Here is a 27,921-nt window from a genome sequence, read left to right on the forward strand (position 1 = left end):
CTCTTAGAACAGGCCAAATCTGGTTTCTACAATGCACACCTGGCCATGCCTCTCCACTCTCTGTCCTAATGGCTCCCCCACTGTCCTTGCCTCCTCACTTCGCAATGGCAACTAAAAAACAACCACCAGACCATCTGCCTGTAAAATGTCAGCAGTCTATGTGCGGTTAATGTGCTCTGCTGATGTCTTACCTTGTTCCTGTAACTCATTCTTCCTTTATGCTGACTGGTACAGGAACTTGACTAAGCAACAAGCTCATTTTTTTTTTTGGGGGGGGGGCGGTTTCTGAGACAGGGTTTCTCTGTGTAGCTTTGGAGCCTATTCTGGAACTCATTCTGTAGCCCAGGCTGGCCTCGAACTCACAGAGATCTGCCTGCCTCTGCCTCTCGAGTGCTGGGATTAAAGCCGTGTGCCACCAACAAGCTCACTTTTATTTGTGCATTTCTTTTGGCAAAAATGGGGCGAACACATTCTTTACCAAGTTGCCCATGGCTGGTCTTCAGGGATTTATCAGTATCATCTAGTGATGGTCATTGTACAGATCTATTACTCCACAAGGAGATACAAACGTTTACTTTGAAACAGTACAACACAGGCAACTGTAATTAAGCTTCAGAAAGAACTGGAATCAACTATTCAATTATTCTGCAATGCAGTCATAGAAAAAAGATGGGATAAATATTTCTTTGTTTTTTTGTAAGTTTTCAGAGAAGTGAGTTTGGACCTCAGAGCCTCCAATTGAGAGGAAAGTGGTTTTTTTTTTTTTTTTTTTTTGGTTTGTTTGTTTTTTGGCTTTTTTTGTTGTTGTTCTCATTATTCCAGGTCACATAAATATTAAGCAAGAATATGACCTCACACCCACCTATCTTAGGGCATGTACCATACTGTCTCCAAACAGAACTCATTACAACCATAATGCCAACCCTGTATGGCAGACTCTGGAAGCAAATGCCATCTTTATTATCTTCTTTGGTCACTCCTCCAGTCATCTCTACAGTAAACCCTACCCTGCTTCAAGCCCTCCACTTCTTCAGGCCCTACCTTCTTGTTACCCATGTTCCACAGCATACTTCTCACATGCTCTACCACCTATTCATTAACGTTCCTGGCACTGTCCATGTCTTCTCAGTAGAAGACAGTCTCCATGCAGACAAGGGCACGGTCCTTTTCATTCCTTCAGATGTATCTTTAGAGTGACATGATCAATAGATACTGGTTAAACAAGTGGGAAAAAATCAGCACTTTACTAAAGAAAAATCTTTAGTAAAGGTTTCCTTTATTTAGGAATAATGAATGTAAGGCCTTCCACAACGAATAGTTGACTTTATTCTCTGAATTTTCTAGATGAACTATTTTTGAGATGTGATTTGGTTAAAAATAACTTGTTATAACAACTGTTTACAAATTAAACTGTAACGGTATCCAAAGCTGAGAGCTATCTTCGAGGAAGTAGTGAACATTACTAATCTCTTAGACTCCACCTTGGAGAATCCCACCTGTTTTCTTTTCTTTTTTTTCCTTTTCTTTCTTTGAGGGTGGGGACCCGCCTGTTTTCAATGTTCTGATTGCAAGTCTCTAGACATCAAGTGTGCTCACCTCAGGAGGAAGCACCTGACACTAGGCTGGAGCTGACCGTCACCTCTCAGCACACCATCCTTGAGAGTCTACACAGGCTGGGAGCTGACCGTCACCTCTCAGCACACCATCCTTGAGAGTCTACACAGGCTGGAGCTGACTGTCCTCACAGCACACCATCCCTGAGAGACTACACAGGCTGGGAGCTGACCGTCACCTCTCAGCACACCATCCCTGAGAGACTACACAGGCTGTGATCAGTCGGACTGAAGTTATTGGGCACTTACTTCTTCCACCAGTCCTGTCTGTTACAAGGGAACTAACCAACAGTATTAGTTTCTACTAATAAGACTTCAAGACAGGGGATGTAGCTCACTCAGCACAGTGTTTGTCTAGCATGCATGAAGCCCTGGGTTCAATCCCCATCACAGGGTAAAAGTGAGTGTTGCGTTCTCAGTTGTAATTCAGCCCTTGGGAGGTAGAGGCAGAAGAATTAGAAGTTTAAGGCCATCCTCAACTACATGGCTAGTTTGGGACCCAGACTGGGGCCCTGTCTGAAAAAGAAAACCCAAAACTCAAAAATCAAAAACAAAAAGGATAAAACTTGGAATTTTCTTCTGTATATTTAAAAAGTTTTTTGTTTGCCTGTGTGTTTGTTTGCGCGTGCTTGTGCTTGTGCGTGCGTGTGCGTGTGCGTGTGTGTGTGTGTGTGTGTGTGTGTATGTGTAGATCAGAAGACAACCTGAGGAGCTGCTCTTTACTTCTACCATGTAGGTTCCAAACTAGGATTATCAGGCTTGGTGGCAAATGTCCTTACCTGTTGAGCTATTTGTTGCCCCAAAACTTGCATTTTCAAGCGAAAGTTAGAATTTTGTAAAATTTGTATTAGCTACTGTGATCTTTGCTGTTTCACAACATTTAAAGATTTTGATGAAATAATCATTGACGATTCCAACCACAACAGTACACTCACACTGAACAAGACGTGTCAGAATTAGGAAGATCTACATAGTCAGTGAGCTTTTTTTCTAAATGACCAACACACAGATCACGCCATGGTAAAAGACCACCATGTTAGTACAAGGAGAGCACAAGCCGCTCACGTGCTCACAGTTAAGAGCACTGGCCACTCCAGCAGGGCACCCACGTGCAGTCCCCAGTCCCCACGGGGTGGAACTCCAGTTCTCTGAGACTCTGACCTGCTTCTGACCTCTCGCAGGCAGTGTCCGCGGGTGGGACACTGACATACATGCAGACTGAACACTCAGTCACATACACAGGAAGGAATGCGTCTTTTTAAAGTTCACAGCAAAGTCTCAAGACTGCCGGTTCGTCTTTAAGAGGTACTACCACTTGCTGAGTTTTGATGTAGTACCTAGCTGAGGAGACATTTTCTAGCAAGGTTATTAAACTGTTTTATTCCAACTATATATATGTGGTTTTTCTTCACATAATTCACTCATAATACTGAAGCATAACAATATGGAAGTACATGAAGTATATGTAATAATCCAGTTATCTTAATGCAGACATTAAGCAATTAATAAAAACCACAAAACAATACCATGCTTCCCAGTAAACTTCGAATTTAAAAATGTTAAGGAAGAAGAAAAAAAGAGATTATGTTAACTGTCATGGGATCTCTATTGTTTACAAGTTATTTCTTAGTGTATGTGTATGTGCACAGGCATGCATGCTACAGTGCACAGGTGGAGGTCACAGACAACTCTGTAGAGCTTGTCTCTCCTTCTACTCTTTAGATTGGTTCCAGGGATTAAACTCAGGTTATCACGTTTGGAGAACAGCCATCTTGCCTGTTCCTATTATTTTTAATCAGATATCTGTAATCTTCAGTCTTAATTTCTAACATAGTATCAACTGAAGTTTAGAACGATCCTCATACTATTTACAGTTTACAAAGTCCTTTCCACATATCTCCCCAATGTCAGCACCGTGGTGACAACTCCTTACCTGTCCTCCCGTGCTGCCATCGGGAGAGCTTACCTTGCATTCACAATGTTCCCAGCGTTCAACTCCACCATTTCTTCAAAGCCAATTGCAAATATATCAGTTGGCTTACTTCTCTTATCTATAATTAAGCATCAAAAAATACCTTTAAATACAGCATTGGTCAAATGGCAACCTCACCCCATCAAACACAATCTCAGATCACATAAAAACCCTTTTGTGTTTCCAATTTAACCACATTTATATTAAAAGTAAAGCTTCATCAGTGAGCTACATTACTTTAAATTTACTTTCTACTAAGATATCCTAAGTCCATTTAAGATAACTTTTAAGTTCCTTAAGAAGTAAATAAAATCACTTGAAAACAACTTAAGATATGCACCACTGAAAGCAGAGAAACAACCACTTCTCGGAGGTGGAGTGAAGCAAAGCTGCAGTTAAAGGAATTACTCCACAAAGTGACCCAAGCCCGTTCGTTACCAGCTGGGATTGTGTGCAGGACTCAAAGCCACACCTTCCCATCACCACACAACACGAGGTAAGGCAGAGTTCCTGCCCCTTGTTTACACACGGGAAACTGTGTGTAAACGGGGCTGTATGGAAGCTAAGTCACTTGTCCAAGTCCACATGTGAGACACAGTCCGACACACAGACAAGGACCAAATGACGATCTTAGCTCCTGCCTTTGCCACACTGGCTGCAGGGCCTTCCTGCGCTTTAGGCTTTTCCTTTCTGAAGCTGGAATAACAGCCTCAGTGGAATGGGTCTGCTGTGAGAATTAAATATGTGAAAAACACAACTATCATAACATTTTTATTATTATTAATCAGTCTATTATTATTTCTATTTCCAACTTGGATTAATGTAACTGAAAAGGGCCCAATTTTAACAAAATATTTGGGGAAAATTCCAAAAGCTAAGACATGACTGATTAAAAATTACTTGAGAAGGAAAACTGGTATCTCGTACAAGTTCCTGTACATAGCACTGTCAAATTGGTCATTATATACTACTGTTAAAGGAAGCTGGAGTTGATTCTCAAGTTCCTGATTCTAATTACCATCACAGTGTTGGAAGGCTCTGCTGTGAAGAAATGGTGCCAGAGTATCCGCCATGAGCAACCCAGCACTTTCTTCTTTTATCTGTTTTAATCTCCAGGCCCTGTGTGGCTTATGCACACCACGTCTGTGCGGGTGCCCCATTGGGGAAGAGCAGTAAGCCCTTTTCTCTCTGAACCTCCTCTCCAGGCCCCTTGGACAATCAAGTTAATATAATGTCTATAAAATTGCTCATGACCCATCCTGGAAAACGGAACATTCTGGGCTTGAAAAATAAAATACAAATGATCAACTAATAACTAATAATCTTGGTTCTTGTCTACTCAAATAAAAGCAGAAGTAGTTTCTCCTGTATGTGTGGCTACCCTCAAAGATGTCTATTTATACATGGATCACGACTTTCTGAGAAACAACTGGCAAAAAAAAAAAAAAAGAAGATTTTCAAATGTTCTATTCCTTTTGTTTTTGTTTGTTTTGTTTAGGGGTCAAAGTTCTACTGTGTAGTCCAGGCTTGCCTAGAACTTAGAGCAATCCTCCTGTCTCAGTCTCCAGAGTACTAGGATTGCAGAGGTAAGCCACCAAACCCAGCTCCACCATTGTTTTTTATGAAGTAGAAAATGTCCAGAAGTAAAAAGTGAGGTAAGACTTTATCAGACTCGACCTAAGAAATATTGGCTTAAAAACTAACAAAAGAAGCCCAAGTCTCTTTCCTAACTTAGTGAAGGGTCATACTGCAGTCAGGACTTCCATTAAACCTTGATATAAAAATCCAACCTTGAAACTCCTGGATGCCAGCTAACTTGGGAGCATCAAGAAGCCAGTCTGTGAGCGTCTGGTTCTTAAATGCTATGCTGCGGAACTGCTTCCCACCATTCACATTCCAGGTTCCCACACACACTCGAATCTTCTTGGGTTTTGAGTATTTGTAGAAGTTCTCACACATGTTCTTTAAGACTTTGGAAGATGCTAATGGAAAATAAGATGCAAGAGAACGTTAGAAACTGCAGTAAACCATCACAAAAGTGTTTTTTATTAACAGAGGGTATCTGGAAATACAGTCATTGTCACGAGCACAAATAAAGAGCATGCGCAGGCACAAGAAAGAGATCCGCTCTGAATGCCAAGCCCAGCCGGAGGCAATAACCACACAGAATAATGAAAGTAAAGACTGAACATAAAAACTGTTACAGAATGACTGTAGTAACACAAAGCATGCAGGGGGACCAGCTCTGGTTCAATGGTGTACTGGTTTATAACACATAAAACCTACAGCAAATGACTTACAATTTTATTAAGAGTATGGTTAAAATATAAGTTTTATTCTCCCTAAACAAAAATAATAAAAACATCTACATTTAAGATTCAAACTATTGAAAGGTGGCTTGATGAACAATGGCTCCCTCACAAAGATGAGCATTAGGGAAGAGAATGAGAGGCTCACATGAAATCACTACCGAATGCTTCCCAGCTCACTGAGAAGGGCTCAAGTGCTTAGCAGTGACCTGCAGGGTCTCTGCTCTTTCTGTCCTCGGTTCTGGCCCCTCTGCTCACTCACCACTAGGCACTGCCTCCTTTTCAGGCTTGCTCCTATTCCAAAGCAGTCAGACTGCACTTCCCACAGCCTGCAACACTCATCCCTTCCTCCTCCAGCTCTTTGCTGTTCAACAAGGTTCCTCTGATCCCCCTAGTTAAAACTGCACTATGCCTTTCAGGACCACTGTCCTCCCTTATTGTCATATAATCTTTCATATTTTACCAAATAATATCACCTTACTATGTTACTTATTATTTTATGATATCAAAAACTAGCAATATTCTGAGCAACTGGGACTGGGAAAGGTAAAACGTTAGTATCATGAATGTAGTTTTTGACCTCTGACCCCCCTGAAGGAACTGAAGATTTATTTGGATGATAACCATGTCCCCATTGTTGGGGGGGGATATTTGTATACTGTGTGAAGATATATTGCTGTGATTGCTTTAATAAAGAGCTGAACAGCCAATAGCTAGGCAGGAGGCACAGGCAGAAAGAGAAAGAGAAAGAAGAATCTAGGCGTTCAGGGAAGCAAGATGCATAGAGGAAGCAGGATGGGCAAGACATGAGGTAAAGTGTAGACTAATATAAACAAGTTAATTTAAGTTATAAGAGCTAGTGAGACAAGCCTGAGCTAAGGTTGAGCTTTCATAATTAATAATAAGTCTCCGTGCCATTATTTGGGAGCTGGCTGGCGGGACAGAGAAAGACTCATTACACTCCATTGTCTTGTGAGCAGATGTGTACACTTCTAAACCTCTTCCTATCTGATTTAATTATTTATAGAGGTGACTGGTGATAACAAAAACAGACCATTTATTGTATCCTGTCAATAAAGTGACTATTCTCTATTATTAGGGATATCACTGAACTTTAAACTAAAATTATTATCACTGTGAAAACACCATTTAAAATCTACTAAATGCCAAGGTGTCAATTCTGTGATTGTACAACTTAAAGAAGTGAGCAAAACAGTAATGCCATGTGAACAAAACCAGCCTGCCATCTTGCTTGAATAAATAAGGTCAAATCACTTTATAAATAGAATAAGAAGGTAAAGCATAATCCTAGTTTATTCTTAACATGTTTTGGCACCTTAATGTGCTTAAAGAAATAAGTCTGCTAAAACCACAGATATCTGTCTCTAAACACCATACCCTTACAGAAATGATGTTCGTTATATAACCCAGAGCCTGTGCTCCCTCCCCACTTCCTTTAAAACAAAAAGCAACAGTTTCTCAGAAGAGTCACAATGGTAACCAGGCAAAACACCCTAGGAAGGGGAAGAGAAGATATTATTTTTGGCTAAATTTCTGGCAAGACTTTGCTTTGTCCTGTTTGCTACAGATTCACCTTTAAAGACAAGACCATAAACCACAGAGAACGAAGAGACGAAATTCCTATGAATACACAGGCAAGAAACAGAGGAGCTGTATCAAGTGCTCCCAATGCACCTGCTGACTTGGTGAACAGAACTGATGCTGTTGTCTAAAGTGAACAGGTTTTAGATCTTATTTTAGTGCAGGTCTGGAGTTAAAGAAAACAAGTCATCCACAAAGAAAAAGAACGAATGCTGAGTGGTTATAAACAGCATGGGCACTATCTGAATCAATGCAAAATAGCCACATTTAGACCTTTTTCTGCAGCCTATGAAGAGCAGGATCTAACAATAATAACATTCAAGGAAATATAAAGTGAAATTTAATCTAGCTGAATTATCCTTCATTGGCAGAAGCCTGTGATGCAGAAGACAAAGAATCCTGTACATTTCTTCCAGAATAAAGTACTTAATTTCTGCAAACTTAAAGTTTTTATTCAGAGTAAAACAAAACACTAATTTATCCTGTAATATCATGAAGATAAAATTATATCTGTCTGTGCACAACATCAACTTTAGAAAAATAAAGAAAAGGTTGCTTTTATGTATACATTGATTTTTCTATACTGTACCTGACTGCAATGTCTGTTCAGAAACTATGGATGCATCAAGAAGAAAACAAAGAGTCATTAGTAAAACAACCAGTTACATTTAAGGCCTGGCGTGTCACCCGAAGGACATCCTGAGATAGCCTTACTCATCTCTTTCATGTTGACAGCTTGAATTTGTTTTTTGAAGCTATAACACCAAAGACAATAAATAACAATAACTGATACAAACCCATGTGTCTGCACTGACTCAGTGATGTCCATTGCTTCACGATGTGAAGGTCCTCCTCTTCCAGATGCTCGTGTGTGTGTGTGTGTGTGTGTGTGTGTGTGTGTGTGTGTGTGTGTGAAAATCTAAGAGGCTGAAGGACACCAAAGACATGGAAATGTATGTCTTAACACATAACTTTGAATCTTCTTTTCTGGGACTCACCAGGTGAGAAGTACCATCGTTCAGCTAGAACAAGACAAGTGCATTCTAAAACCATCAACTACACTATATAAAACTATGCAAAGTCCCATGGCTGTAAAGGCTTATGGGAAAAGTGAGGTTGGGGCAGCACACATAAAAACGTCAAAAGTGACACACCAAAGAAGAAAGGAACCTAATTTTAAAAGCAGCATAGTATTATGTACATTAAATGGTTATGAAATGCATGACTATACAATATAAAGCACTACATCTTTAAAAATATGAAGCTGGCTTGTAGAAAAGGGCATAGCAATTGTAAATGGTAGCAGAAGGGTTATTAGAAAATGGATGGGAAGTTGAAACATCAGATGTGGGTGGGTCTGGCTCGAAGCACATGGTGAACTGCAGAAGGGAAGGTGTTTAAGGTGTGTGCACCTGGGTATGTATGTTTTATATATCTGAACCCATATTGGTTCTGTTGAGTAGTTTTCTGCATTTGCCTATTGTTGCTTGCCAGCAAAATCAAGCATAAGCTCATGCAAAATTAGCATCATGTTCACATCATTACCTAATGTATCAACCACAATGGACCAAGTTCTCAGTCTCAAAACGAGCATGGCAGTGGAGCCGACTGCTTTGAGAGGCACAGCATGGTGGGATGTGCAGGAACCTAGACACCTGATGCTTATCCTGGGGGGGGGGGGGTATTGAGGTTCTTTGCTTCATATCTTCCTCCACACACTTACTTTCAATTGCTGCTTATTAATGCCTCCACATCAGAGTAGGCACAGGTGGAGAGAGGTGACAAAACAGAAATCAGTAAGTCTGAAGTTCGAAGATGTAGTAAGCATCAGACTTTTTTTTTTTAAGTTTGAGTAGGTCCCAGCCCCCATGCCTGCTTACCCATTCCTGAGAAGCTGCTTGTAATGAAATCTGACAGTCTACAATCACCCGTAGGGCCGTCTCAAGAGGACATTACTAAAAATTCTAAGAACTTCCCCGTGTGGAGAGTGTGTGTTGGAAGGTTTAGGGCTAACAGGAAAAGAAGCCCACAGTGCTATAGTCCTAATGGGAGAGAATGGAACTAGAAAGCTAACTGAACTTGTCAATTATACCTCAATAAAGCTGGGGAGGGGCAGGAGGTCCAACCGATCACATGTTTTAATACATGAAAAGTTCCAATTTTTTTAAACATTAGTAAAAGATATGCAATAAAAGGTAAAAAGCTACCTTGGGAGAAAAGGCTACTTTATATTTATGTCAAATATTAAAACAGAAAATAGCAGTTAGTGGCCAATAACACATATTACTTTAAACTGTTACTATGACTTATACTGATTCAAATAATAACAACCAAAGTTAGAAGGTGGTTACAGAAACATCTGTGGTGTTCATGAAAAATTAACCAGTACAGATAAAGGCCTTTCTCAATAAAGCACTGCCTATCTAACTGGGTTACCAAATGCTCTCAGTGCTAGCTTTCACTGTATAGAAACCTGCCTTGGATTGTTAGCAGCACATATAGCACATATAGCCCCCAGTCATAATCTGCAGAAGAAAGTACACATAGTGTTCAGAAAAAAAATCCAGCCAGTCTGTGGCTAAGTATTACTAATAGCATTAACACTCGACAAGAGAAAAACTTAACTGGAGAATACTTCTGCAAAAAAAACCACTTGTACAGAAATCCCTTCCAAAATGCTATAAATCAATGACAGCCTAAAAACTACTCATGTCGTTAAGTTTACACTTACTTTTTTGGACTTTCTAGGACTATAAAAAAATGAAGTAAGTAAAGTATTAAGTGTGCATACCACGCAAACTTCCAGTGGTTAGAAGTGCTCGGGCTTTGTCAGCTAAGTCACTGTTTAGAGTATTCCCCAGGAGCAAAACATCAATGGCTTCCTGCTTGGAGCTGTCGAAGAAGTTGTTCTGAATGGTCCTGGTGACAGAGCGAGCACCATCTTTCAACTTTCCAGCCTGTTGTGGGAGAAAGGAGCATGGGCCCTTGCTCGAAATACTGCTGATTTTACTCAATATGTATTCTGCAATTTTTAAATTGATTTCATAAAATTCTAGTATTAAAAAGGTCCTAATAATGATCTTTTAAAGGCATAACTACATTGAAAGGCCTTAAATTGTAACTTCTCCCTTACAGTCTGCACAAAGAAAATAATAAACTAAACACCACAACTCCATCGAATAATATATTGAGCAGTAAGTACTTGATTGTATATTTATTTGAATTAAGATTCCTTTCTACATCATAACTTTTAAATGTGGGGATGGGCTGAATGAGGAAAGGCAGTAGAGACAAAGAATGATACTTACAACTCTTAGAAAACCTTCTAAATACTTTTTTATACTTAAAAGTGAAATTGCTCCCCAATAATTTAATGCTAGTTAAAAACAAAACTAAACCTAAAATCAAAGGTCTAATTAAAAAATAAATTTGTAATTACATCTCATAAATATAAATACAAAAATTTTAGTTTACACATTAAAGATATTTTGTTGCTTATACAAATATAAATCTAAAAAATAAATACCTATTCAAATTCTGAGAGGGTTGATTACAACTTTTAATGAACAGGTATTTCACTTAGGCATACTATCAGACAGTATTTTGATCCTATAGACTTTTGACTGTCAAAAATAACTTTGGTTTGGAATATGTAACTTTCTTTCATCCCTTTGAAAAATAACAGTAATTACAGGCCAAATTTCAGAATAAGGAGCCAATTTTCTTATATGCCACCAAATGTAATATGGCATTAAATCATTATTTTTGTCATGTAATACATAAAATGATGTTATTGAAAAAAGAACACTCACCATTCATTATCAGGCAATTAATCAAAAGGAGCCGAAAGAAAGGAAAAGAAAGAGCAGTTCAGGTATTAGATTTTAGCTCAATTCAGGCTAGTATATTTAATATTAATATATAAAGATTCCGTATCTATACATTATGTTAAAGATAAGCATACTGAAAATATATGCAACTTCTGTACATATATTGTCTTAGTCGCAGCAGAAACAAAGGCAGAGGCACATAAAAAAGACTATTTTAAAGCAACAGTGGGAGAATCAGATTTTAATAACACAAATCATACTATTTAAAAGGAATAAATGAAGTCAAGCAATTTCAGGTTTTCAAAAGAAAGCGGTGTTTAGGGAGTGAGGACCTATAACATCCCTATCTGAGGTGAGGCTGACGCCTGCGGCAGAGGAGCAGACTGAACATAGACTTGAGATGAGGAATACTCTTCACAGAACCTCAGCTGCTGTGCTACTGCTCAGGAGACCATGAAAATGGCTAACCTTTTCTCTTTTTGCTGACTGCTGACTGTTTTGGTGGTTTGTTTTGTTTTGTTTTAAACTAGGTTTTGTCAGGCCTGGTACTCGATATATAGCCTAGGTTGGCTTTGAACTTGTTGCAATCCTCCTGTCTCAGCCTCTCCAATGCTGGAATTTATAGGTATGAACCACCATATGTAGTCAGAAGTTTTTCTGTGTCCCGGCTGGCCGGCAGTCGGAACAAATCTCTCTCACCTGCCAGTCCCACAGCCACTTAGACCCAAATAAACATATATAGGCTTATATTATTTTTAAACTATGGCCATGGCAGGCTTCTTGCTAGCTAGCTCCTGCATCTTAAATTAACCCATTTCTATAAATCTATACTTTGACACGAGGCTGGTTCTTTACATCTTGCTTCTCCTGGTGGCGGCTAGCAGCATCTCCTCTGCTCTGTCTTTCTCCTTCCTCTCTCTCTAGTTGGAATGTCCCGCCTAACCTTATTCTGCCTCACCATTGGCCAAACAGCTTCATTTATCAACCAATCAGAGCAACACATTCACAGCATACAGAATGACATCACCCATCAACCACGCCTAGCTAAATGTTCTCACTTTTATCCAGAAATAATTTGAGGAATTGTAGAGATTTTGGGTAAGTTAAATTAAGGCCAGGGTTCCTTAAAGAGTTAAACAATATTGAAGTACATAGAATCATAAAACATACATAGCTCCAAATCCCACAACAAGGGCCAAGTACCAAATGGGAAAGTAACCTAAAGATAACACAAGCAGCTACAAGTCCTGATGAGACTCAGCATCATATTAAGACCACACCACACCCTTTACTCCAATGATAGCTCCCTTTTAAAACCAAAACAAGCAGAAAGTACAAAGTTAACAATTAAGCCCAAGTAATACTGGGTTCGCTGCACTCTCGCATAAATTGGTGGTGGGCTGTATGTCCATCCACTATTTGTGACATAACTCCCAAATAGAGGCACTGTGTCAAGTGCAGGGGACTCAGAGACCAATGAGCAGGATATTTATCAGGACTATGAACTTTTTTAAAATCTTATTTAAAATCAATATAAACAATATAAAAAGTAAGATACACAATATTAAACCATATAAAATAATATCTATGGACATATACGATGGATTATCTCCAAAAGCACACTTAAGACTAAAGAATTACCTGTGCTGCATTTAATCATCAGAATCTACTACTGTGGGAAGATGATCAGAGAGGACACGAAAGCTAGAGGCAGCAACCCTACCAGACTCCTGCTAACTTAAAACCTACTATTAAAAGTCATTTCAACGTTCCAGAGAGGAGAGAGATGACATTAATGCTATGACAGCTTTGGATCTACCTTGGCCTTCCCTTCAAGGGCTCCGGTGCCTGCATATATCTTACTGATGGAATCGCCATTCACAGACCACATGGACCGGAAAACTTCTTGAAAGCGAGTCACTAGCTGAGGCTTTTCAGCTAAGCCCAGAGCATCCAGCTGTTTAGTTAGCATCTGGAAGGATAAATGAGGATATTTAAGGTAAATATATATTTAAATATATTTTTATATAAATATATTATTTATATTTAAATGTATAATCACTGTAATGTGACTTTTTACAACAATTAGAATTAAACTTAAAATTTATAAATACAGGATTCTGAAAGTATTAACACTTTATTGGGCTATGTTTACTACCATTTTAATTTTTAAGGTAAAATTTGTAGTTTTTTTAAGGTAAAGTGTCATTTCAGTAGATTCAAAAGAGACTGTGAATTTGGAAATCCAAGAAGTAATGTCCCTCAATTAATGTTGTAGCCATCCCTGCAGTCGGAACAGTTTGCCTCCCTCACTGAGAATCTAGCTAATTCACAGTATGCTGGAGAACAGGGAAATAGGTACCAAGTTCACAAAAGCATACGCACTACCTTTACGCTCCGGACTTCGTTCTGGAAACCTGGGTAATTGAGGTTAGGTGAGCAAGAGAAGAAGGGCAATGAAAAGGTCATGGCAGCTCTTCCTGGATAGAGTCTACACTGATGGCATGTATAGAAGAACTGTGGGGGATCAAGTGGACAGGGCCTTTGGGCAACAACCCTCCATCCCAGAGGCAATAAAAGCATTACACAAGCTACTGATCTTTACTCGGTATGGCTCTAGCTTGGACTCCAGCAGCATGGAAGCAATGTCTGTTCCTCTTACTGACTCCTGCACTTTTACTGAACTCCTTCCTATTTACATTTCCTTCGTATCTGTTAGGTGTAGTAATTATCTATAATTACAAAAGATTTAGAGATATATAAAAGCCCCTCAGAAGGATCATTTTATTACTCAGGCTTACGCTAGAGTTGTTCTGTGTTCACGTGGGCCATAAAATAGCCCCCAGGGTATCCTTTATAGGTTAAACCTTTCACTCTTGGAAGAAGTGGGAAAAACAAATTTCACTTCATTATAAGTTATTTTGTAAGTGGTTAACCAACTGTATGAGAGGGGCACACTCTCATGTCACACTTTCAATAGTGAGAGTCAACTAACACAGACTGGAAATGAACACTTGGTAATTGAAGTCTAAGAACTTCACTAAGCCTGGGCAGATCCAATAAACATCCAGTCACCCAAAACCTGGGTTTCGACCAGACCTGAGCCATGTGAATTCATCTGATTACAACCTGCCTTCTTTCACATCTCATGTGTCATATTTTAAGAAAAAGAGATAAATGTCAATGATAGGTTTCAACAAAAGTCAAAACAGTAAAATTTATTTACTTATATAAAATATCTGTGCCCCAGAGAACTTTATACAACTGGACTTTCACTTGAGACAGAAGCTGAGTGTCTGCAATTAACTAAGGCACAGGCCAAATTTAAGATCATTAACTGAGAGTCTTTAGAGAGTTTGAAAACTACGTCCTACCTAATGTAAAGTGAGTTCACGACCTCCTTTTGGCCCTGACTCACTGGGCAGGGGAGACCTGGGAAAGCTCGGGGTTGCTCTGGTTTACTGAGTAGCTGAGACTGTGTCTATACTAGACTGAGCTTGGTGAATAACAGTAAAATAAACCTAATAAATAAATAAGCTTCTAAAGGCCTTAAAGGAAACCCTGGTCACTTTTCACTTTGGCTAGCTTTGGCATTTTCATCTGATTCCTAATTAATTAATTAGATTTTGTAGCTACGGACTTGATAACGCCCACTTGGATTGATTTACAAACTATCAAAAATATAACCCTATAGGAATGTACATGTAAAAACAGATTCTCAACATCCTAAAATAAAATCTTGAAAATATCAACATAAAGTTCAGATCCATGCAAACTGTTTCAAGAGAAAGGCCAAAAAAGCAGTGGTCACTGCATTACCCAAGCAGGTGTCTACCAGGAGTGTAAGGAACAACAGGAGAAAACTGGTGGCAGCTATCAGACCATTTGAAGAGAGATGAAGGGAAGCGTTAAACCACAGGGCTTGAGCGGGGGAAAGGCAAGAAGTGAAGAAACAGAAGTCTCTAGGAAGGCTTAGCTTCATCACTCATACAACTGAGAAACAGGTTTACAAAAGCACTCAGGATGCATATGGCACAAGCATTTGTTTGTTTGTTTGTTTTTACCTCTAAGCCAAGGAATGCCTGCACACTGTTTGTTCTATCAAGACAATCCAAGCAGTTTGTTCGAACTGTACCACTCTGGCACCTGCAACAGTTCCAATCAAGTTACATGGCTAGTTTGTAGAGGAAGAAAGCATCAATGAAGGACAGCAACAGAGATGGTTACAGCTGAGTACCTACCTCTCTAGCTCCACATTTCTATTGTCACCATACTCAGGCACCAAATACTCATGAAAGTATTAAACCGATAGTGCCTATGCACACACCTAGATTCTACATCTGCTAATGTTTTGTCGTGCATTTCCATCACATATCTACCACAGATTTATTTTTAATCAGGCCCATAGTTAGGAGCTAAATATACATTCAGGTTTATAATCCTATAGTTCTTTCCACAAAAATAATAAGAATTTTGGGAATGATTATTTATTCCCAACAAGAACAAGAAGACCTTTCTCTTGACTGCCCCATAAAGCCATTGTGACATAGAAAATACAATCTGAAAAAAGCCAATTAACTTTGAGCTTTGTTCACAGGTTTACTTCAATCCATAATCAGAACTTAAACCTTCCAACGTACTTTTGTCTTACTCCATATGTAAAAACTAAGGGTTTAAGGTACACTAATCAGGCAATAAGCGGAGGTCTCCTTGTCTTTGCATATAATGGTCTTCACTAGTGTGAAGAGCTGCTAAACTTAGCGCTGCTGACAGCATCAAGTCTGGAAGGCAGGTGAACAGCAGCCCGGGTGTTTCTAGCTGTGTGACCTGGAGCAAGCCTTGCCTCATTTTCCTCAAATGCAAAAGCAATCGTAGATCCTACCCCTCACTGCTACTGACACAAAGACGAATACACTGCTGTTGCACAGACTGTTCTAGATGACATAACTTTTTACTATTATTTGTTGAAAGCTAGAGAAAAACAAGCTTAGCATAAAGAATTAAAAATACTTAAAATCTTAAACTTCAATATAAAAAGAAAATTTAACAGTTTAATGTTAAGAATGATTTTTAAGTTGTAGCAAAGTCTCAATTTAAAGAGTTGAGGAATAGAACTGTCAAACCTTTTAACTTCATTGCCATCGAAATAAAAAAATCCATAATCTAGAAACTTCTGGACTTGAGGCTTGAGGACACTGTGTAACTTTTCCGCCTTTCCTCCTTTAACCATTTGATGATAGTCAAAAGACACCATGTGGACATCGGAAGCGTGTTCAGAAGCTTTCAAATGACTCTGCAAGTGGAAAGTAGACGCTCGAGCGGTGTTGGCTGAACGGCCTGTGGCTATGGCACCGCAGACTGCACACTTACACTCCAAGCTGCCTCGGGAGCTCTCTGAAATTTCACCCAGCCCCAAACAGCTTTCACTGACACTGGCAGCAAAAGGGACAATCACTTTTGATACCTAATGGCATTTATTGTCTAAAGCCCCGTATACTATCCCTGAGAGACTGAGGGCGTAATTAATTCAGGGAATCTAATAAATACTTTAGTTCAGTTTAGAAAATGTAATAGTTTCCAATCACCAGTGTTTTGTTGTTATGATACAAATTTAGTACCCACTATAGAATCCAAAATAAAGCACCTTGATTTTTAACATTTAACAAGTCTAATCAGAGATTAAAAGGCTCATCTTTTATGCCTTCATTCAATGTATCTTTTAAGTTTACCATTAAAATATCACTCTCAAAAAGATAAAAAAAAATATCACTCTCAAAAGCATAATGAACAATAATTTTCTCAAAATCATAAAAAATAGCTAATTAGGTTATGTTTTCACTTAACCAGACTTCCTAATTTAAATCTTAGAAAATGGTTTCTAGCTAGCCTACATATCTTATATAATTACATTGATCCATCATTGACTGATTAAGTATTCTGCTTATGCTATTTTCTAATAGACTCAGAGCATTAAAGGCATCACCAAACCCTAACTTTGTCTAGGAAGTGCTTTCCTTCCTAGGGGGTCTGATGACTTTGTTGTCTATTTCCATTCTAGGTGACCACGGGCCAGAATGGAAGAGAAAGCAGCTGCACTTACCTGGAAAGCCTTACTTAGCATATGTTCGCCTTCCTTAGATCCAAGCAAATTCACCACTATTTGTTTACCGTATAAATCCTTAAGTGTTCGGAAATGCCTATTGACAAAAGACAAGAAACAGCATATTAAAATTACAGCCTTTCCCTCAGTAAACAAGAAACTCGTAAAATTTGCTAAATTGGATATAAATCCATTCTACATCCTTGGATGGATAAGATTCAGTAAGTACAATTTCCCCTCTGACTTATGGATGCCAAGACACAGCCCACCTGGCCCTCTGATGACCACATACTTGAGGAGTATTCAAGAGGGCTATCTGACTAGGCTGAGCCTTTGAAGGCTCCTTTATCTGGGACTTTGCTCCCCCCAGTTTCTGTTACCTGAGCTCAATCCAAAAAAAACCCTAACATCTGTACTTACTCTTTCCAGAGAGATGCTACATTCGTGCATTGGTTTTAGTATAGTATACTGTTATAATTCTCTAATTTCTTTAGTTTTTATTTATTGACAATTTCAAAAATGCATATAATATGATTAGTTCTTGTTAATCTCTCACACTGTATCTAATCTATAAATTAAACTTTAACATATTTATGTATGTTCAAGAAAAACATCAGTGTAAGGTGGTATTGCACACCTGTATCCATGAGGATAAAAGGTACGACTGAAAACAAAAAGCAATTAAAAACAAAGAAAAGGAAACATAATAAAAGGTTCTGCTATATACAGCAACACCACACAAAACAAATACAGTATGAGCCTCATAGTACTACAGAAAAATCACCAGTTCTACCTGTCAAAAGCAGGTGCATTGGCTTCAAATCCCCTCGACATACGGACACGATGGGATCCCACCTTAAGCAAGAAAAAGATTTAATCATTACCCAAACCACTATCAAGACAAAAGAAACATCACCACTTGCAATCCAAGTGATCCATTTAGGGAACACAGTAGATGAAAGGCCTGGGCTTCACTCATGACAATTTGTTTAGAGTTCTGGAAGTCCCCCTACTCCTAGTTTTAAGACGAAAACGCATGTAAAAAGAACAATGGCCAGGCATGCCGACACACACTAATAATACCAATACAACACTCTACAGACTGAAAACAAAACAAAACCAAACTTAGACTTCAAAAGTAACATCAGAGCTTGGCTATTATTTGTTGTGTGAAACATCTAAATTTACCATATTAGCAGAGAAGGTTTTTCTAAGTTTTTTTTTTTTCGAGACAGGGTTTCTCTGTGTAGCTTTGCGCCTTTCCTGGATCTCGCTCTGTAGACCAGGCTGGCCTCGAACTCACAGAGATCCGCCTGGCTCTGCCTCCCGAGTGCTGGGATTAAAGGCGTGCGCCACCACCGCCCGGCGGTTTTTCTAAGTTTTATAACTTATAAGGCCTCATAAAAATAGAAAGAAAAATATACATAAACTGAAACAGCCAACACTGTGGAGGCCCAAATTACTCAGGGTCAGAGAATCTGAGCTTGCTTTACCCAGCAGGGCTGCAAAATGGCCAGGGGCGTGTTTATCAGGTGTTAGGAAGGGTCTACACTTGGTTGTATGGTGTGTTTTGATCTTGCAAGGAGGAGGTCTTTTGCCTCTCCCCTTGGCATATCATAATAAGCCCTTTTGAATAAAGCTCTGGGCAGCTGGGTATTGACCCAGGCCCTCCCAAAGCTATCCTGTGTCTCTTTCCTCTTGTCAGCTAGGTCTATCTTTCTGTCTAATATTTCCTCATTCCTCTCTCCTCCACCCAAGAACCCTTTGATATGTGGGAGCAGGTCGGAGCTGGACTCTGGCAGACACCCACACAACACACAAAATTCCTTTTATTTCCATGACACAAAAGGAAGCTGGGCATAGTGGTACACCTGTTAATTATAGCACTCAGGACCCAGAGATAAGAAGAATGCCACTGGATTCAAGGCTAGATTGGTCTACACAGCAAGATTCAGGCCAGAGCTACACTGTGAGGCCCTTTTAAAAATAAATAAATAAATAAATAAATAAATAAATAAATAAATAAATAAATAAAAACAAATAAATAAATAACAAAACAGCTGGACATGGTGCACACCTTTGATCCCAACACTTGAGAAACAGAGACAGATAGATCCCTATGAGTTTGAGGACAGCCTGGTCTACATAGTGAGTACCAGGACAGCTAGGGCTATATAGAGAGACCCTGTCTCAAAAAAACAAAAACAAAAAAATATGATAATAAATAATAAAACCAAAATAACAAAAAGTAACAAAGATGCTTTACTTAAATCTTGAGTGATTATTTAATTATTAGATGGGTGGTGTGTTTCAGCAGATACAGAATATTTTCTGAAGGAGTAAAGATTTCCAGTCACTAAAAATTTCATACATTAGTGAAATGCATCTGAGATTTTTAGCTTCCTAAAATAATGTTTTGCCATTATCATGTGTATGTGTATAATGTGTGTGTGTGGGGGGGGACAACACAAGACATGCCACAGTCCATGCGTGGAGGTCAGAGGACAACTCTGTGAAGTCGGCTTCCTCTTCTGTCATTACTGGGCCCTAGGGACTGGAGTCAGGCCTTCAGGCTTGTGCGGCAAGCATCATTACTTGCTGAGTCATCTCGATGGTCCAATGCATCATTACTTTTGTTCTTAAAGTCTTAACTCATCAAATCATTAACAGTTCAGAACTAAGGGCTAGCAAATTTAGATAGTATTGGTTCTTTTCCTAATATGGAATCTCAGTGGAATTTTTGTAAAATTAATATAGATTATAATCTGACTTTACTATTTGTTATACTTTTAATTTTGCTAGATACCATCTAAATGGCAGTATAAGCATTCACTCTTCTGCAGCATTTTTATTGTTCTGAAAAACTGAAGTGCTTTTAAAAATATTCATTTTATTTTTAATTATGCGTATGAGTCTCTGTGTAGTTATGTTTACATGAGTATGAGTGTTCTCGGAGGTCAGAGGTGTCTGATTTCCTGGAGCTAGAGTTACAGGAGGTTGTGAGCCATCAGGTGTGGATGCTGGGAGTTCTCTAGAAGAGCAGTGGATGCTTTTAACTGTTGAGTCATTTCTCTAGCCCCAAACATAAGTGGTTTTAATAAAATCTAATGTTTAAATAACCATCTTCTCTGCTGCTTTAAGATAAATCTTAGCTTTTGGCCACGAATAGCAGTTCATGCCTATAAATAAAGCTACTATAGAGTCTTACAAAGAAGAATCTGAGCTCAAGTTCTGCCTGGGCCACCCAGACAACAGAGGTAACTTGGTTTAAGAGATAAAAACCCAAACTAAACCAAAGCAAACTTGGTTTTTTACCATTCTGACTGTTTTACAGAAGCACGTTTTATGTGTACACGTGAGCAATGGCATGCATGTATGTGTAGCATGTGCATGAGGTCAGAAGAGAGGATCACACCCTGGAAATTGGAGTTACAGGCAGAACCACCGTGTGGATGTTGGGTGCCCAACTTGGATCCTCTACATGAACAGCAAGTATTCTTAGCCTCTTAGCGATCTCTCCAGCCCCAACACCCTGACTTTTGAAATGAAGGGCATCTTTATCAAGGTAAACAGGAGTTGATTGCTGCCGGAAGAAGCTAGCAGACAGTAAGAACTTTGTGATAAGTATTTGGTTGACACCACAAATTGTGCTTTATTTACGATTTGGTAGCTAAGTTAATCATATATTAAATAAACTAGAAAAAGATAGTTGAAATAGAATGCTTTTTATATCTTTAATATGTCCTGTTTCTCAAATGTCTCTATACTCTTAGTGCATAGTTAAGTAATGTTCAAGGGACCAGTGACATGACTGTAGTGTCATGCATGCTGTAAATGACAAAAGGAAAAAGAAAGAAAAAGAACAAGCTACACCCACTAAGAAATACTCATTAATAGCAATTTTTTGAAGGACAAGATTTTTAAGTGTTTTCAAATATACTGTTTACCTTATTTCAAACAAAAATATATCCTGTTTAAGTTTATAGAAATGTAAACTAATTTTAAAAAAAAGGTTCAGATGAGATGTTTACATTTCCTGACCAAAATTTCTACTTTTCTAAGCAGCCAACCACTACAACATTCACATGTCTTTTTCTCTATTACAGTAAGGACTCCAAACACGTTAAAAACCCAACCAAACCAAAGCAAACCCTTCCTTCCTGGAGCTTCCTGCTTCAGAGCACTTGCTGCTCTTCCACAGGACCCGAGTTCAGCTCCTAGGACCCATGTCTGGTAGCCTGCAAATGCCTGTAGCTGCAGTCTCAGGGAGGGGATCCTGGACCCAAGTGAGGTGCAAATGTGCATGCTTCCCTCCCCTCCCCCAATATAAAGAGGAAAGTCAGTCCTTCCTACAGACACAGACCCTCCAGGCTGACCTCACTGCCACATGACCATAATAACAGCACATTTTGCAGAATTAAAAATGTTGTGCTAGGGAAAAAACAAGATGGGACGTATCTACTAACATGGGTTGTATTTCTTTGCTCAGACAGGCAAGAGGAGGGCTGGAAAGACCTAACAGATGCCCGACATTTACTTGTGAACATTTTTCTGAGGCTAGAACTCTTTCCTGCTAATGTATGAACAAAGTGACTTGTTAAAGGGGGTCAGGGAGCCGGGCGGTGGTGGCGCACGCCTTTAATCCCAGCACTCGGGAGGCAGAGCCAGGCGGATCTCTGTGAGTTCGAGGCCAGCCTGGTCTCCAAAGCAAGTTCCAGGAAAGGCGCAAAGCTACACAGAGAAACCCTGTCTCGAAAAACCAAAAAAAAAAAAAAAAAAAAAAAAAGGAAAAAAAAAAAAGGAAAGGGGGTCAGGGAAGAGAGCTGCCATATCATTAAGCAAGCAAGAAAGGAAACAAGACAGAAAATAAACTCTGCTATGCTTGTTCAATTCCATAGTTCAATTAATAGTGTTACATTGTAAACCCAGTGCTCAGGAGATAGACAAGAGCATTGCAAGCTCTAGACAAAGCTCTAGACAGCAAACCACCATAACAAATGAACAAACTGGGTCCCTAAAATACCCTCTAGTCCTGAGAATACATGAAACATAAAACAACCATTCACAACACCCCCAAAGCAAGAATCCTAGTTTGGTTCCACAGAACAGTTAATTCATTTTTGAAAATCAATTATCTATTTTTATACTTTCTTAAAAATAAATCATATATTTTCATTCCTTTATTACCACTATTTTAGAACAGTGGAGTAAATGTTTTAGTACAAATTATATTCACAAAAAGAATCCATTCTCAAGAGGCTGAGGCAGGATAACTGTCACAAATTTAGGGCCAGCCTGGGCTACACAGAGAGTACCCTACCAGTCAGGCCTTTGTTGCAAGAACCTTTCTCAAAACAAAACCAAAGAACAATCTATTCTTATTCAAAGGAAGGTTGACTTTAGAAACTACTGAACTAAATAACTGTGAGAAACAGACTCAGGCACACCTGTCTGTGTCCCCCGCCCCACAACACACACACACCAGTCAACAATAGGCCAGCTAAGTAATGATTTAGTAGAATTCTTAAGACTATCTCTGGCCGGACAGTGGTGGCTTATGCCTTTAATCCCAGCACTTGGGAGGCAGAGGCAGGTGGATCTCTGTGAGTTCGAGGCCAGCTTGGTCTACAGAGCGAGATCCAGAAAAGGTGCAAAGCTACACAGAGAAACCCTGTCTTGAAAAATTAAAAAACAAACAAAACAAAACAAAAAGACTATCTCTGTAGTAGAATATTATTGTAAGGTGTGTTACTTTTGTTTATGTTGTATTTGTGTAACTCTGTGAAGCTGTGTTACTGTGCCTGTCTATAACATCTGATGGTCTAATAAAGAACTGGCCATTAGCAAGGCAGGAGAAAGGATAGGCAGGGCTGGCAGGCAGAGAGGATAAATAGAAGGAGGAAAAAGATGGAGGGAGGAAGGACAGTAGCAGCCAGAGGAGGAGGACTCCAGGGGCCAGCCACCTGCTACACAACCAGCAAGCCCTGGAGTAAGAGTAAGATTTACAGACGTAAAAAAAAAAACAGGAAAAGCCCAGAGACAAACTAAGACTGGGCATTCATAAGTAAGCATAAGCCTCTGTGTGCGATTTATTTGGGAGCTGGGAGGCAGGCCTCCCCCAAAAGTAAAAAAAAACAACAACATAGCTCAGTGACTCAAATTTCACTACTTCTATGAAGAAATGCATGGCTTACAACCCCAGAGTTTTCAGTGTTGCTACATGACCGCACATGCACTGTTCAGCAGCCAAGCAAGAGGCCTTATGTCCTACATAATCCATGTCCTGCGTGATCGCATAATGTGCGCACAGTGTGATCACGCAATCTATGGGCACTGCATGGAGTAGCTATGCGAGCCTATATATATGTGCGGCGGAATTCATAAAAAGCAGGTCACAGACTCCTCCCCCTTCTTCCTCTTTCTTCCTCTCTCTTTATGCACAACCTTCCATAGGCCTAAAGCACATTCCCCTCTGTTCCTTCTCCTAATAAACTCTTATAGTGGGTTTTGTCGTACCTCATGGCTTTTCTCTCACGGCAAACAGTGCCACCTAATGAATAACACAGCGCCACATAAAACTAACATTCAGTCCATAACCAGAGAACACTAGTGGGCAAGACTGCCTGTGAGGGGAGGCCACAGAGGAAAAGGAGGAAGCAAAGAGGAAAGTCCAATCCTGGGAGGATCCTTTAACGTAGCTATTCAGACCCCAGATGCACTAAATCATCTAACACTGTGATTCTGAACTTCACGGTAAAGTGACATGGAATTAGGACAGCACAGGGTCTAGAAATCAACCACTGGAACCCCTTACTTTAGTCTGTCCCCAAACAGAAGCTTAAGCTGGCATCAGGTTGGGGTTTCAGGGCTGTTCTTGAGGCAAACACTCTGACTATCCAGCAAAGACCACAAAAGCTTAAGAAAGAGAGGCTGGGCCAGTATTTTCTCAGTCAAGCTGCCCGGTGCCTAAAACAGAGAGTCTCCACCTGGCTGGGCATAGTGGCACATACCTTGAAAACCAGTACTCAGGACACAGAGGTAGGTGGATCTCTGTGAGTTCAAGGCCAGCCTGTCTACACACAGAGATCAGGCCAGCCAAGACAACACAAAATCAGAAACAAACAAACAAAACCACCACCCTCCAAAAAATAGTACACAACAGTCCATTCAGTCTTGACAAGAACTAGGAACTTTAGAAGCACAAGTATTCATTGTGTTGTTAGCCCTTGGCCTCCCTTAAACTGTAGGCCTGTAACAGACTGTAACATTGAAAAAATTCAGAGGCCCCCAGTTTCTCTGCACAGTGACCCCACTTAGAATGTAAGAATGAACTAGCAGCAAAAGGAGAAGCAAGACTTTTTTCCTGTATTGTTTCATAATACTAACTGAGACATACTCTACCAGAGGCCTACAGTGGACATACACTTGAGGGCCTAAGCACTTCTCATTACAATTAATGTAAGATTATACTTCTGGAAATAATTTAATATCATAACCTTATATTTTTAAAAACATTTTATAAAGATGAGGCAATTATATTTTTATAAATGAAGTTAAAAACTGTAAGGAATATCCTAAAGATGACAGGACATCACAAATTACAGAGCCAAAGTCACAGACACATCACTAAAACCAGCAATGGCTGATCCTAATGTGCTTCTGCGTGCGAGGCACTGTTTGAAGTGGTTTTCACTCGGTGCTCAGAAGAACCCCAGGAGGGAGACAGTGTATCATCATTCTCATTTTATGGATGAGGAGACTGAGACAGAAAGAGGAATTCAATCACTTGTCCAAGATCACCTAGCTAGGAATGGTAGAACAAGGTTGTAAATAGAGTCTGAATAGTTCGGTTTTTTGTTTTGTTTAAAGCTACCAAATTCTCCTGCTTAAAGAATCTAAGTCATTTTACACTAAAATAATGAAAACACTTAAAAAAAAATCCTTGAAATTTAACAAATTAAGCAGGCTCCTGAGTTGCTACAGCTTTGTTATATGGTTTGAAAGTGGTCTGTCTGTCTGTCAGGCCTTTATGCTTTGGAAGTCTGGTACCCAGGGTGGCAGTGTTAGTGATGGTGTGGAACTGTGGAGAAGTACAGCCTCACGGGAGTCTTAAGATTATTGGGAAAGATGCCCTGCGGAGGGAATGCTGGTTTCCTGTTGGGTGCTCTTATGGGAGCCAAGTAGTTATAGAAGCCTGAGTCGAATATATCTGACTCTATCTTTGGTTTCTGTTTGAAGATGTGCTCTCTGCCTTCCATATAAACCCCCATGGTAATGCCATCGAGTGTCACACTGCTTCACCAGTTGCCAAACCAATGAGTCTGAACTTCCAATCTCTGAAATTATGAGCCAAAATAAAATTTTTCTTTATAAGATTGGGATAACTGCAGTGAATCACTGTAGTGATATAAAAGCAACTAACGCAGAACCGAAAGGGAAGTTGTCCAAGATAAGATGTTCCTCAGGTCCTCAGTGTGAGTCTAGTATTACACACAACAGAATGATGGTAAACTGAAGAACCAGGTTGGAAATTTGGACAATATGGAAAATTTCAAAGAAGAAAACAAACAAACAGGCACATACTTGCAACCCTGGTTGTTCCCAGAACAATGGAACAGATCCTCGGATTTGTATGAAGGAAGAAACAGAGTCATCTAAGTATATAACCTACAAAAAAGGGAAAGAATTCCAAAGGAAAAAACCTGTTAATTCTATATTAGAAAAGCAGCTACTGAAATCTGTACAAGCTGTGTAATGAATGCTCATATGCAGACTATTCTGATCAAAGTAATCAAAAACAGGATGCTAAGTTTTTTCAGATAATGATAATATTGATCAAGAAAACAATAAAATTGAAGAATCACAACTTTAAAAAAGAAACTTTTAAATCTCAGTGTTATATACATATATCCTTATACTTCTTTCAATTTGTTCCTTAGCTTTTTATATTTTCCAAAACCTAATTTGAAGATCTGAGTTGGGCTGTATTATAGCCTGAAATTTTATAATTACATAGTTCCACAGCCAAATGTTATAACTTTAAAATTTTAGGTAGCACGTGTTAGGTTTATTTTCACATAAAAAATATTTTTATGAAGCCATCTTGCTCTATAATTAAAGATTTTAAAATTCATTGTCAAATGTATAGCACTGACAATGTATGCATTGTCAAATGCATATCACATTACTTAATTATTATTACATAATTGTTTAAGTTTGTTCTAGAGAAGCCTTTCTTAGGCCAATAGAAGCCATGAACATCAACATTATACATGCCAAAATGTATTTGCATTCAGGTAAATCTATTACCTAGTATTTCCCGTGTCTCCCTCTCACCGTGAGTCTGTTACTCCAACATTTCCTGTGTCTCCCACTCACCAGTCTGGTACTCCAGTATTCCCGTGTCTCCCTCTCACCGTGAGTCTGGTACTCCAGTATTCCTGTGTCTCCCTCTCATTTGTCAGTCTGTTACTCCAGTATTTCCCGTGTCTCCCTCTTACCGTGAGTCTGTTACTCTAGTATTCCCGTGTCTCCCTCTCATCGTGAGTCTGTTACTCCAGCATTTCCCGTGTCTCCCTCTCACTGTGAGTCTGTTACGCCAACATTTCCTTTGTCTCCCTCTCATCGTGAGTCTGTTACTCCAGCATTTCCCATGTCTCCCTCTCATCAGTCTGTTACTCCAGCATTTCCCGTGTCTCCCTCTCACAGGTCTGTTACTCCAGTATTTCCCATGTCTCCCTCTCACCCCTCTGTTACTCCAGGTATTTCCTGCCTCTCTTACAACATGTGGTAAGAAATATAAAACACTATGTACCTGCTCTGTTTCTACAAAATTGGCAACGTGACCATCATCATTTGTTCCCCGGACATTAAACCTTGTCCCAGCTCGTTCACAGCTTAGTCTTGAAATGAGGCAAGCCTTTGCTTGTTTATGGGCAGCATAAATTGTTCTGATTTCTACTCCTCCACACATGAGGCGTAATAACCAGTCATCACAATTCACACCATAGTGCTTGAGATGCAAATGCAGAGACTGATTCCTAGGGGAAAAAGAAGACACTGGATTAGGTTACTAAGTACAAAAGAGCACTCAATACATTTTAAAACATTAATGGAATATTATTAAAAGATTCCCCAAGTAAAGCAATTTATTTACAATTGCTACACTAAAGACAAGGCTATAAACTGAAATGCAGATTCTTAATCAGGTGACCTATTGTACAAAAAACTTGTGATTTTAGATTGGTAAAACATTTCTAGTCTATCTTCATAGAACATGCACATAACCTAACTTGTTCCAAAAGGGGTTATACAAACACATCTTACTTTAAAGAGATTTACATATAAGACTTTTGTAAGGCTATATTTTAATTAAATTTAAATAGCCGACATAACTAGTAGCTATGTTCCACACAATGTAAGGAAGGGCATAGTGTTTTCTATGTCTCCAAACAAAATTTTTTCAGTTTTTGTCTTGGAATCCAAGGCCTCACTC

At 39.3% G+C, this 27,921-nt stretch overlaps 1 protein-coding gene across 16 annotated transcripts in view; it reads right to left on the minus strand.

The window, feature by feature from the left end:
* The window catches only part of Synj1 (synaptojanin 1), a 79,194-nt gene that overhangs the window by 27,943 nt on the left and 23,330 nt on the right, over window positions 1-27,921 (minus strand). For 6 of the 16 annotated variants that reach the window (XM_052741132.1, XM_052741130.1, XM_052741126.1 and 3 more), the window contains exons 5-15: window positions 27,241-27,466; window positions 26,010-26,093; window positions 18,220-18,281; window positions 17,427-17,523; window positions 16,450-16,619; window positions 15,391-15,472; window positions 13,146-13,298; window positions 10,288-10,444; window positions 8,086-8,109; window positions 5,376-5,567; window positions 3,580-3,664 (exon numbers count right to left, since the gene is read on the minus strand). In XM_052741132.1, coding sequence (XP_052597092.1) covers window positions 3,580-3,664; window positions 5,376-5,567; window positions 8,086-8,109; window positions 10,288-10,444; window positions 13,146-13,298; window positions 15,391-15,472; window positions 16,450-16,619; window positions 17,427-17,523; window positions 18,220-18,281; window positions 26,010-26,093; window positions 27,241-27,466 — 1,332 coding nt within the window. Of the gene's footprint in view, window positions 1-3,579; window positions 3,665-5,375; window positions 5,568-8,085; window positions 8,110-10,287; window positions 10,454-13,145; window positions 13,299-15,390; window positions 15,473-16,449; window positions 16,620-17,426; window positions 17,524-18,219; window positions 18,282-26,009; window positions 26,094-27,240; window positions 27,467-27,921 lie in introns of all 16 variants that reach the window. The other 10 variants (XM_052741136.1, XM_052741129.1, XM_052741124.1 and 7 more) reach the window with 3 other exon arrangements.

This window comes from Peromyscus californicus, unplaced genomic scaffold (genome assembly GCF_007827085.1).
Source record: "Peromyscus californicus insignis strain IS unplaced genomic scaffold, ASM782708v3 Scaffold_16__1_contigs__length_79575227, whole genome shotgun sequence".
NCBI lineage: Eukaryota > Metazoa > Chordata > Mammalia > Rodentia > Cricetidae > Peromyscus > Peromyscus californicus.